Source organism: Falco cherrug, chromosome 3, assembly GCF_023634085.1.
Source record: "Falco cherrug isolate bFalChe1 chromosome 3, bFalChe1.pri, whole genome shotgun sequence".
Classification (NCBI taxonomy): Eukaryota; Metazoa; Chordata; class Aves; order Falconiformes; family Falconidae; genus Falco; species Falco cherrug.
Genome location: NC_073699.1, coordinates 23,513,546 through 23,530,256, shown reverse-complemented (window position 1 = coordinate 23,530,256; position 16,711 = coordinate 23,513,546). Strand labels below are relative to the sequence as shown.

Genomic DNA, 16,711 nt, shown 5'->3' with positions numbered 1-16,711 from the left:
AGCATCCTGTACTGGGGGTCAAAAGACCCAGTGCCCTATTCCACCTGCAACTTTCTGGGTAACTTTGGGCAAGTCACTTCATTGGTATGCACCTCAGTCTTGGCATCAAAAACGGACATAACTACTTCCAGTACTATCCCTGTGATATGTGACTTTCCAATCTGTGTACCTTCCCTCTCCCACATAGCTTTTACTTTCCAAGCTGCAGGGTCCTACACTAGTCAATCACTTTTCAGCTGGAAACTTAACCCATCTGTTTGATGATCTTTGCTATCTTTCTCTGAACTTTCTTGAACTTTGTTACATTATTCTGAAATGCCGAGAGGCCAAAGCAACAACAGGAGTCAAGGTGAAGGTCAGCTTATACAGCAGCATGTCTCCTGTTTTGTCCTCTACTATTTTCCTAATATTTAGTTTAAAAAGCACTAAGGAGTGCTTTTTTTTAAGCACTCTTAAGTATGGACCTGAGGACTTGTAGTGCTCTTAGTATACTGACTGCCTTAGAACATAAGAGCTTGCTGACAATAGTAATAATCAACAGATCTCATCACTGTATTTGCAAATTAAGAAACTTTGCAGTGCTTGCTATGCAGAGACTTATAAAGAAGCAACATAAGCTAAGGTCTTTGAACTCCCCATAAGTGCAGCAGGAATGCTACACGACTGTAACTCTGAGACCCCAGTCACTTAAAGATAAATTGATTGACACAGTAATGTTTTAGGAAGCAGTGGTCCAAATAGCATGTGTTGCTAGAATAAGCCACTACCTAAACAAAGTGACTACAGTCAGCTGTTACTTGAAGTAGTAAAGGTGCCCCTGATAAAGTGTAGCAAGAACATCTTTGCCAACACTCTGGCCAACCTGCTGATGAGAGGTTTACACTAAGAATGATGGAAAGCGTGATAACGATCCATATTTAAGTGTCATAGTGCTGGAAAAAAGTAGAAAGGAAATGAAAGATATAGAGGAATTTGAAAGATTTTGAGAATGATAAATAGGGTGAAGAGACCCCTGTCTCAAGTTTACATATACACATGCAGTCAGTCTGGGACAGAAGAGGAAGGAATTGGAGCTCTACATGACATCACTGAATGGTGACATCATTGGAGTAACTGAGATGTGGTGGGAATGTGGTAAGGGGTTTTTGGAAGATTTCAGGGAAAACTACTTGATAGTCATACTGCATGGGCCAACCAGGGGTGATGCACAGCTGGAACTGTTACTCATTAACAAGGAAGAGCTGGTTGGAGATGTGGTAATCAGTAGTAGCCACGGCTGCAGTTGCCATGAAATGAATTCAGGACCCTGAGGGGAGTGAGGAAGGCAAGTAGCAGAGCACAGATACTGGTTAGATAGTAAGGGTCACAAGTTTGTGGTTAGTGAGCTGTACTCTTGGAGGATGTAACAAGTGGAGTGCTGTAGGACTTTACCCTGTGACCTGTCTTGTTTAATATATTCATTAATGACCAAAAGGAGGCTATGGAGAGGACTGTCTTTAGGTTTTCAGGCAATACCAAACTGGGGGTAATAGACAATATGTTTGAAAGCAGGCTTGCCATCCAGAGGGACCTAAGAGAGGAAGGAGGAATGGGCCAACAGCAATCTTATAAAATTAAACAAGAGCAAACTCAACCCCTGGCAACAGGAAAGACTGGGGTCTGACTGGTTGGGGAGCTGCTGTGCTGAAAAGGCCATGTGGGTCCTGGTGGACAGCAACATGAATGTGAGCCAGCAGTGTGCCCTGGCAAACAGCACCCTGTACTGTATTAACAGAAGCATGGCTGATACACTGATGGAAGAGTTTATTCCCACCTCTATTTAGCACTTTGTTCCATGTCCAGTTTGAGGCTCAGCAAAAAGAAGGGGCCTTGGGAAGAAATTGATAAATGGAAGTGAGTCTGGCAGATGATCCCCAAGATGGTTGGGGCTGGAGCACTTGCTCTTTGTGGAGAGGCTGAGGAAGCTGGACCTGTTCAGTTCAGAAAAGATTGCTTCAGGGGGACCCCTAAAGGAGCCTTCCAATACATATGTAGTGGGAGGACAAAAGGAAAGGGTGTAAGTTGAAATCAGAAATTCTGAGCAGGTATAAGGAGAAATTTTTACCCTGTGACAACAGTCAAGCTGTGAACAGATTGCCTAGAAACATTACACAGTCTCCATCCTTGGACTTTCAAGATAGGACTGGCTAAATCCCTGAGTAACCTGACTTTATCTCAACATCCAACTTCTTTTGAGTAGGAGGTTCCCTTCCAACCTGAGTTATCCTATGATCTTATGATCCCTAAGCTACTGCTTAGGGTAAGTTAAATTTTGCATGTCATCCACAAATTACCTTTTAACTTCTTCAAAATGATAACAGAAAATAATTATAGCCAACTCTGCGTGACACTATTTTTAAGAGATCCTAACACCAGTCTGCTCTATACTGGGCAAAAAAAGTGCCTTGTTGACCCAAGTTTTTCTGGTAGGTCTCAGCTGTTTCATGGCAGGAAGGAAATATTCACAGCTGTAGAGTGGAGTGTGAGGACACTGACAGAACAATATTTTGTCACTTCTCTCTGCACATACCATCTTACACCTTCCATGGTTTGTCCTGGATACCTGTTCAAGCCAATTTTTCTCAGCTAGCACAGACTAGATTCCAACCAGGCTATGCATTATACAAGAAATTTTCTTATGCAGTAAATAATAATTAATCAACAGATTCTCTTCAGGTTCAATTTCATTATTGCCGGTCTTCTCACCTAAATCTTTTCCTCACAAAACTTCTCTCTCCAACCTCATCACTTTACTTGACTCTCTGTCCTCCTACATGTTCCCTCCCATTAAGAATTCTCAGCTCACTTTTTTGGTGTTCCCGATACAATGTTTCTTTTTCTCCTTCCTTTTTTTTTTTTTCTTTTTTTCTCCTAATCCCAGTTCTCAAACTCCATACCTCAGTTCACATTTAAACTTCTCATCACTCTTGGACAAAGCTTTGTAAACTAGCTAAAAGTAGGTGACATACAGGAAAAGTCATGGGTCATGTTAATATGAGTCTTCTGACAAAAATAACACTTGAACTGCAAATGCATAAAACTGTGAATTGCGTTAATTTAATTTTCTGAGAAGGTAAAATAATGTTAATATTGATACAGCATTCAGCCAAAAAATATATAGACATCTCCAAAACCAAGCGAGTAAATTTTGAAAAACACAACATCACTCTTAGGAGATGCTACAAATACTTTAGTTTTCACACTGATATTCTACTGTTGTTCTGGCAACATTCAAACAGACGTAGAAACAGAGAAGTTATGACCAACATGATTCTCAGAGGGCTTTTATCAAGTTCTCCTTCAAATATGAATAGTACTGACATTTGACATAATGAAGATCTAAAGGAATTACATAACTGATAATTTCTTTGGTGCTAGTTAGTGATTTTTCAGATTAAAAAGTTCCATAAACCAATGTTCACTAGTATGCAAGGCTTATTGCCTCAAGTGCATTTCAGTGAAAACTCTTTTTTAAATGGAGGGACATGTTTAATTAATTTCCAGATGCCTATGAATGGGAAAAAACTGTTACATTCTTTCAGCTTTCTGGTACTGCTACTGAAGTACACAGTACACAAGCAAAGCAGCCCATATTTTAAAGTACAAAAAAGATCCAGTGACTGGAACCAAGTTGCAGAAAATACAGCTGCAAATTGAAAAGGTAGTTCAGAAAATTCTTTCACTCCTTACATGGAGTTGAATTCATTAAAACATTCATTGAATAGATTTGACTCCTTCTTTACTAAAGAGTTCCAGGGGTACTCTGCCAAAGGTACTTTTACTTCTGGAATTTGATAATCTTAGACTTAGTTCTGAAGAGTAAAGCCAAAAGTCCTCAACTTTACCTATACTGGGGATGAGCGAAAACTATAGTATTTTATTTAACACTAAGAAATAACTTTGACATAACATATTCCATGGGTCACTTCCATATTCATATTCCAGAGCAGAATTTTGGATCTACTTTTTTTCTATTGGAGAAAGAATAACTTTCCTATCTTTAGGCAGGAGATTACTGAGCATATTACTCAATCTTCATGCATACCGTGTGATTAGTCTTCACAAACAATAAAGGAGGGAGAAACATTTAAAAAAGCACAACTATATTTTACATAATGTATGCCTCAACACATAGCTATCCAGTTCATACAACTAAATTTAAAACTAAATAACTACTCTACCTATTATTTTGACCAAAAGTGCAAGTGTTATAAAGCTACTAAACAAATAGCTCTGCCTTTAGGCCAAAAAGAAGAAACAGAGAGAACAGATAATTCTACATAATAGTTTATACACTGTGATTAGAAAGTACATAGGAAACGAATGTGAAGTAAGACAAGACACAACAAAATCCTACATTGTTACCTCATTATCTAGTTCTCTACATCTGTCTGTTTTCTTTTCAAAATGATCTCTTTCTTTGTGTGGCTATCCCCTAATGGTACAAAAAAAAAAAAAACCCTCCAAGATCAAAAATTACCTCCTAGAACTAAAAAAAAGTTGAAACTGCACAGTGAGGGAGGAGGGATGGAAGGAAATGGGAGTAAATCATCCAGCAGAAATAATTCTAATACATCTGATGTCACTGACAGTGTTCAGTTTAATATTTAAAATGTGTTTTCCAAAGTGAGACCACTTCAGATTTGTTTCCTTGGGTGTCCAGTAAACTTTCTAATGGTCAAAGCTATTAAAATACTAACTAGATAGGCTTATCTTTTTTATTATAGTGAAATAATTTTCACTACAGAAAAAAATAAGTCATTTAATGAAAAAGCCCAGGAATATTATGGGACGATTTGAATGTCAGTATTTCTCAAAGGGAAACCAAGTGTTCCAACAGTTTATCTCAATACACTAAATATTCTGAATGTACTCAAGTGTTTTATCCCAGGTTTTTCCCTCAGTTTTTTCTCATCTTGACATGAACAGGTCATCAGTGCAATATATTACGCTGTTTGATGGCCATGAACCATACAGATACACAGGTTAATCTATTCACGTTTTGTCCTTATCAAAATGAAGTATTTTGAAGGTCCTATAAACTCTACACTTCATGTACTATTATCAGAAGAGTTCCATGACCAGGGAATATTTATTTTAATGGAGTTTTTTTCTTGAATTTTAGTTGGTTTCCTTTGGTGATTAATTTAAATATATACTTTATATATTCATAATTATATTTAAATGTATATATAATTATAGATATTATGTTTATTTTTATATAAATACTTATTTATATCTTCACATATATACATATGAATTGGTTCACTAAAACCACACAGATCTTTAAATATATTTTTTCCTTTCCATAAACTAGGACTGTTCACATTACCTATTGATTTTGCAGTTTGAACATCCCATTTTCCTGGATTTTTTTAATCTTGTTTGAAAAGTTGATTTTCATTTCAATTTATAAATTCCTGGCCTTCCAACAAAATTTGACTTGAGTGAGGAAAATATTTTCTTTCTAAGTATTACTTAGTTTGAAATAAAATGTAATTCAGTACATTTTTTTCTTTCTACAGAAGAGATGGAATTACAGTCAGTCGTACATAAAACATCCTTTGCTCCTTTGTAAACAAAGAACAGAAGTGTGTAGAATAGTAAATGAAACAGAAAGATATTAAAATGTTTGAATGCACCTAAAACATTAGAGATTTTCCTTTAGGATAAGCATGAAATTAAGAAACATCTGTTAAATCATTAAAAAATGGGAAGTACTCTTTACTGCATCACTTAACATTTATTTCAGAATTAATTTACAACCCATCAATTTAGACATTAGCACAGACTACCATGTTTTCATATTTAACATTAGTTCTATTGACTTTTTTTAATGACTGATGATCTCAATTGAAGTAGAAAGAAGGGAATTAAAATTTTAGATACAGATCTTTCCGGATCTGTATACAGTATCAGAACTAATTTAACTAACCGCCAACATTGGTGTTATTAAAACCTATAATTTGGAGAATTTTAAAAATACTTATTTTAAAATGGGGGAGGGTCAACAAAATGCAGCATTTTTTTCTCCTTTCTCACTTGACTACAGTAAAATCAATGTATTTCTGTGCACTGTCATTGTGTGGGTGTATATTGAATTAAAGACATCTCAAGAATGCAAAGGTGAAAGATCTGTTCAGAAAGTATAGTTCAGTATAAGATGAAGCAGAGCTAAAAGACCCATGAGTGTGAAAATCTACTAAAAACATTTACTTGTGTGACAATGTATGTAATGTAAGTTCTTGTTATGCCTGTAGACAAAATAAAAATAAAAATAATCCACTCAGAAGCTCTGGTAATTTCTTTTCATTCTGTGAAGAGAAGAGTTCCTTTTTCCTCTATCCACTGCAAAATCAGGAAGCCATCCAGGCTGTTTTGACAATAGGAGTTCAGGGTCTGAGCAATCACAGACTTACAATTCTAAGAATTAAGTATCTGTCAAAAAAACCTCATAAATCCATAATCTGTTGAATAAGTTATCAACGAAACCAGCAACTTACTTACATTAAGCAGAAGCAGACACAGCCCTTATTTAAAAACTATCTGACTTCCACAGATGTAACTCAAGTGATGCAGCACCTTAATTTCTCCCAGGGAATCTCAAGCCCCTGAGCATGCCTAGTAGTAAAAGCCCATTTCAGTAATTGAGTAGTCACATTATGTGAGATTCAACCTGAGATTAAGACACCTACTTCTGCCTGTCTGTAGTTGCACTAGGTCTATAAACTGTTATAATAAATGGAAATCTACTAAGTGTAGTCAGTGGAATGTTGTGGTTTAATTCATCTTAAAGTACACCCCTTGGGAAGGACATTACAGCTGTCTATATGCTGTTTCTTGCTATTTTAGGTGTTCTTCCTTGGATTCTAGTTTCTTTCCCAGAATGGCACGGTGTCCTGGTTTCAGCTGGAATAAAGTTAATTTTCTTCCTAGTAGCTGGTATAGTACTGTGTTTTGGATTTAGGATGAGAATAGCATTGATAACGCACTGATGTTTTAGTTGTTGCTGTACAGTGCTCACACTATGTCAAGGACTTTTCAGCTTCTCATGCTGACCTGCCAGCAGGGAGACTAGGGGTGTACAAGGAGCTGGGAGGAGACACAGCCAGGAGAGCTGACCCAAACTGGCCAAAGGGATATTCCATACCACATCTCAACATGCTGAACAGTAAAACTGGTAGAAGTTAGCCAGGGGGTGGCAGCCTGCTGCTTGGGGACTGGTTGGGCATTGGTCAGTGAGTGGTGAGCAACTGCACCGTGTGTAACTTATTTTGCATATTATTTTATCATTATTATTATTTTCCCTTCCTTTTCCGTCCTATTAAACACCCTATCTCAACCCACGAGTTTTACCCTTTTTCCAGTTCTCTCCCCTATCCTGCTGTCTGGGGAGTGAACGGCTATGTGGTGTTTAGCTGCCTGCCAGGTTAAACCACAGCACATGGTCTTCTGTAAATTCTAATTTGCCCACACCAGGCAGATGTCTCACTTATTCTAGAGCACCTCTACCCATTCCCTACCATGCTGTCAGCTGAAACACACCGCAACCTGCACTGACAGGATTAGCTAGGTATGGGGAAGATTCAGCTGCCCATACATAGTTTGGGTTGGTGCAGTTTCATTGCTCTGTAACATACTGGTTTGCAACACCTTGGTTTGTTGGGCAGAAGAGTCTCTATACTCCTGCCACTGACATGAAAGTATCTTGGATACCCTCAGTGATTTCTTACATCAGTGCACTTATATACATACACATATGTATATATTCATGTACAACCGAACAATGTCCCACAGCTCCCCAAATTTCACGGATATTTAGATACCTACAGGTTTCTAAACCTATAGCTTACAGTACAATACAATCTACACTTTGGTGTCTTTGACCTGAAACTCACCTAAGACTTCATTATGACTGCTGGGGTTTCCGGCAGTAGTACTGTATACTGTTTGTTACAACAGCTTTTGAGATGAAAAATGTATGACAAATTCTGTTTAAATTCTTAGATGTTCTGAAAAAGAGTGATAAAGACAGTTTTCCCCTTCTGGCAACTCTAGCTGTGATGTTCTGAGGCAGCTTAGTACTACTAACTTTTGTTCTTTACCTGATTGCCAAATGCTTCAAATTCTCTCTCAAAGAAAAACCAACAAAAAAACCCTAAGAAAAGCCTAACCGCTTAAATTACTTCTGAATGAAGATACATTTCTGTTCATATATAAAATGTCAGAAAGAAAAAGAACAATGGAAAACCAAGCAGAGAAAAAGAAAACTTTTCAACATCTGTTTTCTCCATAGTGCATCACTCATTAAAAGTGCTGGCATTTATCCAACTTCAGATCTACATAGTTGGCTGTCAGGTACTAAGCAGAGTAACCATTTGCATGCTTTTCAACATGAGTATGATAGCTAAATTTTATTCTGTTCTGAAAAGCTCATAGATATATTTCATCTCGTCATCTGTATTTTCCTATAAACAAAGATTCTTAATGGAAGGCAGATGCAATTGTGCATTCAATTGGTATATTTGATACTATTTTTTTCATAACAGAAGCTTTTACATGGCTTAGGGGAAAGTGAAAGAGGAAAGGAAGCAAAAGAAGTTAAGAAATGGATTTCACAAGTTAAATAAGTAGCAGCTGTAGGTCTACTACTGAAACCTTCCAGAGCTTTAAACGAGGAGGGAGGGAGAGAGAGAGAGAGAGAAAGGATGCTATCTCAAAAGATAGCAAAGTTATGGATACTTAAATCCATGTTTAACTATCAGAAAATGAAGAATTCTTTTCCAAAAGCCTTTTCAGAGTCTGGGTATGCTTGACACAAAGAATATTGAAATTTGTGTATGCCAGCTTGTAAGACTGGCAGCTGTGAAGCCAACATAATCCCTTCTGTCCATTTAGATAATATTATGGATTCATACATAAGTGATGGAGTGCAAAGAGTAGCCAACAGAAAGCAGCAAGCAAAAGGAGCTTTTACAGGAACTGCAAATGGATGGAGTAAAAAATCACAACTAAATTTAGAAACAGCAAAAGGATTACCAGTGCCAAGAAACACTGAAGCAGCAGCTTCAGGAAGATCCAGAGAAGCTTTAGTTCTACTTCATCCAACAGTTCTATACCCAAAAGGAGTTTTAACAAAGCAATAAGGACAGAAAACATTGAGACAAATAACTTAGTGAATAGAACCAAGTGCTGAAAGACGAGTGATCAGACAAGGAAGAGCAAGAATGTCTTGGTTATGACACCACAAGTTGGGTACTCTTCTAATTGACATATATCACTTTGATTTATCATTTACCAAGATCTTCTAAATATTACATAATTCAATATCTTTTCTGAATGAAAATGCCTATTAAAAGAAATTAATACACACAACCTGCATGACAATGTATTTTTATGACGCTCAGAGTTTCCCATAGTTTCATGTGCCTCAGTAAATTTCATTTGTTCTGTAAAACCAATTTAAACATTTTCACAGGTATTTGCAAGGCCTTAAACAAGAAATTAGGCAAAATATGTTTAATGAAATTAAAAGGAGGTTTATGAAAGATTATGTAATACCCTAGGTTTTCTTTTGGTGATTGTTTTGTTTTGTTTTTTAATGCATCTAGATTTTAAGACTTCGCATTGCATCACTCGGTCTTTTCAAATGTCTAGGCTACAGTAGCTTTACATATTACGCTTAAGCTAGGCCATGTGAGCCTGTCTTGCAAAAAAGAAGGTAGTAAGATTTGGTTATTTCGTATCCCACCTAAAAAGTATCCATAGAATGTGTTTATTTAGTATTTTTTTTTAATAAAACAACCAACAATTTTTATTGTAATTAGTATTAATAGCAGGGGTTTGCTAGTGGAGGAGGAGGGCTGCAAATGTGACTTCTGTGACAGGAGGTGAGGACCTGTCTGATGTTGGTCACAGCTGGTTCCACCTGGCTCCACAATGTATCCACCATGGGACACAGCTGAGCCCATCAGCAGAATTTGTGGCATCTCTGTGAAAATGTATTTAAGATAAGGCAATAAACACTGAGAGAAAGGAACAAGGCCAGAGCAGGAGTGCTCCATTCCAGTGCTGGTAACACACTCAACAGGACAGGACTCCAACTGGAGTGGGTTCTTCTCCTAAGAGACTGTGGCCCATGGTCAAAGAACATCAGAGCACAGGAAATGAATAAGAAGGAAGGAACTGCAGAAGGAAAGAGTGAGGAACAAGGAGCAGCAGAAAGAAACTCCTATACCTGACCTGAACCTCCTGCACTGCCCAGCCCATCACGTCACTGAAGAGACAAAGTGTAATCTGTGATGTAGATAGAGGAAGGGGAAGGAAAAGTATCTGTAACAAAATTAAGCCTGCAAAAGGTGAGAGGAAAGGTGTTTTTCCTAATTGTTTAAACTATTTTTCTTTTTTTTTTCCTGATACTCAGATCAATAATTAAATGTTTTATATTAAGGCTGGTTTGCCCAGGACAGTAGTTGACAAGTGATTTTCCCCATCCTCATTTCAACCTATGAGTTTTCTCACTCTTGTTCTTCCTATTTTCTGCCCTGTTCCAGTGTGGGTGTGGAGTGAGTGAGTGGCTAAGGGGTGCTTTGCTGCTATGCTGGGTCGAGCCACTACCCAAACATACTAGCACAAAATGTGCAGTTGTGCAAACAAAATCAGCAAGCCAAGGGAGCAATCAAGTGAAAAGAGTACTGAAATACCAAGCAGTGATGCACTAAGAATTACAGTGTTCTGAAGTTCAGAATTTGGAGTCTGACTCTTTCAAAAGATGCAATTAGAATAAAGAAAATTAAACTAGGTGAAGTGGTAAGAAATAACTAATTCTGGTTATAGTGGTACTATGTAGGAAAGATTAAGTTTCAAGGAAGGATGTCAGAAAGAGGTTACAGTCATAGCTATGGTAATTATGCAGGGGAAAGAGGAATTTTTTACAGCAGTTATTACAGTGTAGTACTGTGATAGATAATACAGGCTATTGAAAGAATTAACAGACAGGGTGTCTGAAAAGTGATGCAGAAATAAATTATTGAAAAGAAAAACAAGTACGTGCACCTATACTACATGGCTCTATGGAATACATTTTTTTTATTTTTATCAGTTACCTGCTTTTGTGACAACTCATATCAGCACACCAGTAAAATTATTGTTTGAAAATCGTCTTTTAAAAACAGCTTAGGGTTGTCTATAACCGAAAAAATAAAGGTTTCATGTCTTAACAAATTAAAGTATTTTGTGCTACACACTTTTATTTTTTTTCTAAATATATGAAATACTCTTGAAATGTTTATTTAATTTCCTCACATGCTCTCCTTTTGCCTACCATCAACACAGAAACCACTCCTCCCTATTACCTGACAATACATTTTTCTGTTTTCTACTATCAAGGTTAATTTTTACTGATCATATTTGCTTGAGTATGCACAATTAATGTTTTTACATGCTGAAATTATTTATTGTCTACATTCCCCCCCCCCCCCCCCCCCCCCCCAAAGAGCTGTAAAAAGGTATTTTCTTCATTTTAAGCATGGTAGACTACCACAGCATTTCACAACTTAGTGTAGAGTTCACTTTAACATACATTTAGCAATATACCATTAAAAATCAAATAAGCAAACTAATATAACAATAAAAAACCCATAATGAAATCATTACAACCTTTAGGTGGTAAAGAGGAATAGAAGATACACAGCATATTCAAATCTCCTAGACCTACCAACTCACATGTCTTATGTGAACTGCAGAAAACAAGTCTGTTCTCTTCCATTACCTATTACCTCACACTTTCATCAGGAATGCAAGCAGGTGTGTAATCTGAGACATACTTTGTTGTCCTTTTCTTGATAGTTCAAAATTAACATCTCAACAATCCACACTATTACTCATAAACAACCAAAACAGTTATCACATGGTTTCTCAATTGTGTGGTAGGACCTAATACAGAAAGTTCCTAGTTTATATCTTTTAGCAGTCCCATAAGGTACCAATTCCCTGGTAAAGAGTATGGTTTATCAAATTTGGTATAAAGGTTACTATGCAAAAAATCAGTCAGTACTTTTCATAAACAGTTATAACAGCCCTGGAGCTACAGTAGGAAGGCTCGTTTTACCTAAATTCACTCAGAATACACATTCCAGAACATCTATGAACTTGGGAAGTCCAGACACCGATATACAATACTTGCTGAATTTGATCAAATTTATTCTGCTCTTGCATAGTATATGTTACCTGAGTCAATCACACAGAGTTGTAAAAAGCTCACTATTATAAAAGAACAATTACATTAAAACGTTAGTCCTAGTATTTTGATAATTGCAATTTTTACATTAGTTGATTAATATTATCAGATTCTGAAAAAAACCATGCTCCTATGCTAAATTTCCTACAGAGAACTGTAAAAGAAATTCCTGAACTAAATCTCATTCGGAATGACGTGGTTTTTGTTTCTTTTTTTATTAGATAAATGGAAAAGCACAAAAAGGGTTACTGTTCCCTGAAGGTCCATTGATAGGCTGTAGATATTGAAAAATACTATTTACAGTAATGCTTGTGAAAAAACCAGACAGTATTACATTACACTAACAAAGTTAGTTTTCATTAGCACTTCATCTTCAGAATGACCTCGTTCCAAATGGTGATATTCCCAAGTTAATGCTTCAGATGCTTTCACTCTTACTCAAAATAATGCTTGTTCATAAAAACAGTGAATAAGAATCTTACAGGTTAATTAAACCCTTAATAGTACATTCAGAAATAAGTAGTAAGAGATAATAGTGATTAAATGCTACATTAGCAAATAGAAACTTACTCACTGTTTTACAAGCATGACTTATAGAACCACAGAGGCAAATACATATTATAACGATAACGTTATTTCTGTATCAGTTACACAAGACCTTTCAGAGTATTAGGACCATTTTAAAAGCCAAGTACCTGCACAGTATAAAGTGAAGTAGACATCTGGTATATTTTTTTTATAACTGTATTTAGATATACTATATAATACACTACCCATACTCTAACATACTGTGATTTGATATAACAGGTTGCACAGCTGTATTTATCATTTATGCAAACTATACCTTTATGAGGGTTTTTTTTTTAAATGGCCCTTTCCATTTCCTCTACAACTTCAGGCACCTTTTTTTTTCTAACAAAAACAACCACAACAAAAGATATGTTTCTTTAAATGTACCTTGGTAGTGAGCACTAAATCCACGGTATCGGTGATTGCTGTCTGTTACAAAATGTAGTCTGAGCCAGTTTTTGTTGCTGATAACTGGAGGAGGAATATTCATTCCAGAAAGCCTGAATTAAAACAAACAAATAAATTTTATTATTAAAAGATTAAAAATTATCAGGTCTTGTATGGAAAACTTTTGTTTTCAAACACATGTTCATTGACATGCCCTCTGTGGGACTTTTTATTTATCAATGAATGGTGTGCTGTGACAAGCGTGAACAGACAAGATGGCCCACTATGCATGACCAAGTGTTGGATACATATCAGTGCTAGTCCAGAAACCACACAGTCACGTTATTGGTAAGGCACAGCACTATCACGATCAAGCACATGACACTCAGGCTATAAAAAGTTTGTGTCTATCCAGGTCAGTGAACAGGTTAGCCAGAACACTGCCAAGGGCACCAGGAAAAGCACTGAACCCTGTTACTTTCATATAAAAGAGATGAAACGAAAGCTTAAGGTATGCAGGCCACCATCTACAACTATAATGTAGGCACCTATTTTCCAAGAGTATTTTTCTAAACCCAGGGTTCAAAGAAATAAAAAATACTCCATTACTTCAGTGAATCTGAAAATTAGTTATTAAGAGTACAAGAGTAGGGAATTGTGGTGGATTGATCCCAGCTATCAGCTAAGCACCACAGGGCTACTCACTCACTCCCCCCACCCCGCCCCTGACAGCAGGACAGGGCAGTGAATAGGAAGAGCAAAAGCAAGAAAACTCCTGAGTCAAAATAAAGCCTCTTCAAAAGTCAGTTTAATAAGTGAAAAAAGAAAAAAAAAAAAAAAAGAAAAAAAAAAAAAAAAAGAAAAACAAAACGAAGTGCTACAAGGGCAATAATTAACCATGTCCTACAATTAGATCAATCAAGTCAGTCTCCAAGCAATGGCTACCTGCCCCTCAGCCCCTCTTGTCATTTTTTGTTGCTGAATGTGAAGATATACGTATATAAAGTATAGAATATTCTTTTGGTCAGTTTGGGTCAGCTGTTTATGTTTTGTCCCTTTCCAATATCTTGTCTATCTCTAGCCTACTCACTGTGGGGACGGGGTGGGGGGGGGGGTGGGGAGGGGAACAACAAAGCCTTGATGCTGTGCAAGCACTGCTTAGCAATAGCCAAAACATTGGTGTGTTGTCAATTCTACTTTAGTCACAAATCCAAAGCACAGCATTGTATGGACTTCTATGAAGAAAATTAACTCTGAGCCACTAGACCAACTATACAAAATTATCTAGATGTTTTGTTATTTTTCTGTGTGTTGTTTAACATCAGGACATTACTCCAATCACTGTAGTCTTTTGTCTTGGCTTGCTCATTATGAAGGTCTGGATTAGAAATTATCTCTTTTTCATTAAATGAGGCATTATAGTTACAAAGAAGCTGAATAAGCTTTAGATAAACAATCTTCCATCATGCCAATAAATAAAGATATATTTCTCAGCAAAACCAGAAAGATAAGTCACACATTCAGGATGTCAACATACTCATCTATGTCCTTCTATTTATTGCTAAACAGAGCTATTTGTGTAGTTAGAATAAAATAGCAGCCAACAAGTATACAGCTTTATGTTCAGACACTGCTATTTTGGGAAAAAAAGGGGGGGTGGGGAAGAGGAGGGGAAAGGGGAAGGGGAAGAAAGGGAAAGAATGGGGAAGGGAAAGGAGAAGGGGGAGGGGAAGGGAAAGGAGAAGGGGGAGGGGAAGGGAGAGGGGAAGGGGGAGGGGAAGGGGGAGGGCAGGGGCAAGGACAAGGGCAAAGGGAGGGAAGGGCAAGGGCAAAGGGAGGGGAGGGCAGGGCAGGGCGGGGAAGGGAAAAATGTCTCCAACAAAACAGGACATAAAGCTATTCAGGCAATCCACAATCCACAAGTGAGAGAATGAGTGGATTCTGTTCTAGAAATTCCTTGCTTTTACAAAGGACGTTTTAGCTAACCTTTGAAGTGGCTTTGCAAAACGCAATAATGTCATCATCAATACTGTTATCTCCATTTTATAGACAGAAACTCATACACATAGATGGAAAGCAACTTCAATCACCTAGTAGACTGGCAACTAAAAGTAAGTTGTGAGAAAAAAACCGACAAGTTCAGAGCTCTGTTTTTTACAACTAAAATCAAATCAGTATTGCCTGGTGAATGGCTGCACATAGTCTTCTGGAATGTACAGTCCTCCCCTACTTCTCTTTATTCAGCTGAAACTTTTGCTTTGAGTTTTCTGCAAAAAGTCATTTTCTCTTGTTTCAGGTAGAAAAAAAATGACAATTTGAAACTCCTTATCAAATAAAAGGTCTGAAGAATTTTATATGGTGCCTTGTGCTGAAATAGTACTTCATTTTTATTTTAGTGTTAAGTGGTGGGGTTTTTTCAGCCATCTTATGAAAATATGTGTAGTAAAGTTAGATGAATATGAATTTAACAAATGTGATACACTCAAAATAAAAAAATAAATCAAAATTAAGTATTTCACTATGTAAATAAAATATTTTGACTCTATTCCACTTCAAATTGTGTCAGCATATTCTCATTAGACATCTCAGTTTGTTTAAACAGTATTTCTGAAAATAAATTTATTGCATTAAGTGTTTGGGATATCACCAGTAATAGAGCAAAACTTCAAGCAGACAGAATGGTGGCATCCGCTATTCTATGCAATGCCATCAGTGTATACCCTTGTCCACAAAGCATTTGCCCATCTGAAGTTCAAACCATTTCCCAAGAGTTATTTTGTGGCTTAACGTTGATTTCAAGGTTTGTAATCATATTGTGATGGCAGTATTCAAGAGAACAGCTAGCCAAAATACTAATGCAAATTAGCAGTAAATTCAAGAAAGTAATAGCAATTCTCTGGAGATGAAATTTTTGCTCTTTCCTTCTCATACAGTGTCTAGGCTTACATTTGAGCTTAGTCCTGCCTTGGAGCTAATAAGCTGGTCAGCTCAGGCTGTGAAAAGTAATGTTTTTTTCAGGTGCAAAAGCCTAAACTTAATTTCTGCTTAGGACATCCAGCCCAGGGAATGTGCATGTTCTATTTGGTATCAGTCGTTCCTCTAACATATGATCACATTATTTAAATTTATAGCATGCTTATTTTTAAAGCACAATATCCCCTTACTCACTACACCCATTCTTAGCTCCTTCAAAAGGAAAGATTTCTGTTTCATTTTATGACTTGAGGTAAACCAAGAAGTAAGCTTCTGTACAAATCTCCCCTTCTTCAATTTCTATGACACTTGCATTTGAGAACTGGGGAGGAAGGGTTGGAGAAGGAGATGACTACAAGCCAATAAAACAAACTAGCATGTATTAATAAATAGTTCATATGGAACAATCTTCTTTTGTACAAAACAAATATTAGAGCTTTCATTAAGTCTTTCTCTTAGTAGTCTGTTTAATTAAAAACGATACAATGAATAAGATGTTTGATA

General features: G+C 36.8%; 1 protein-coding gene across 3 annotated transcripts in view; it reads right to left on the bottom strand.

Annotated features, from left to right (window-relative positions):
• The window catches only part of CSMD3 (CUB and Sushi multiple domains 3), a 726,530-nt gene that overhangs the window by 471,732 nt on the left and 238,087 nt on the right, over window positions 1-16,711 (bottom strand). For all 3 annotated transcript variants that reach the window (XM_055706136.1, XM_055706138.1, XM_055706139.1), the window contains exon 6: window positions 13,235-13,347. In XM_055706136.1, the coding sequence (XP_055562111.1) occupies window positions 13,235-13,347 (113 nt within the window). The remainder of the gene's footprint in view (window positions 1-13,234; window positions 13,348-16,711) is intronic.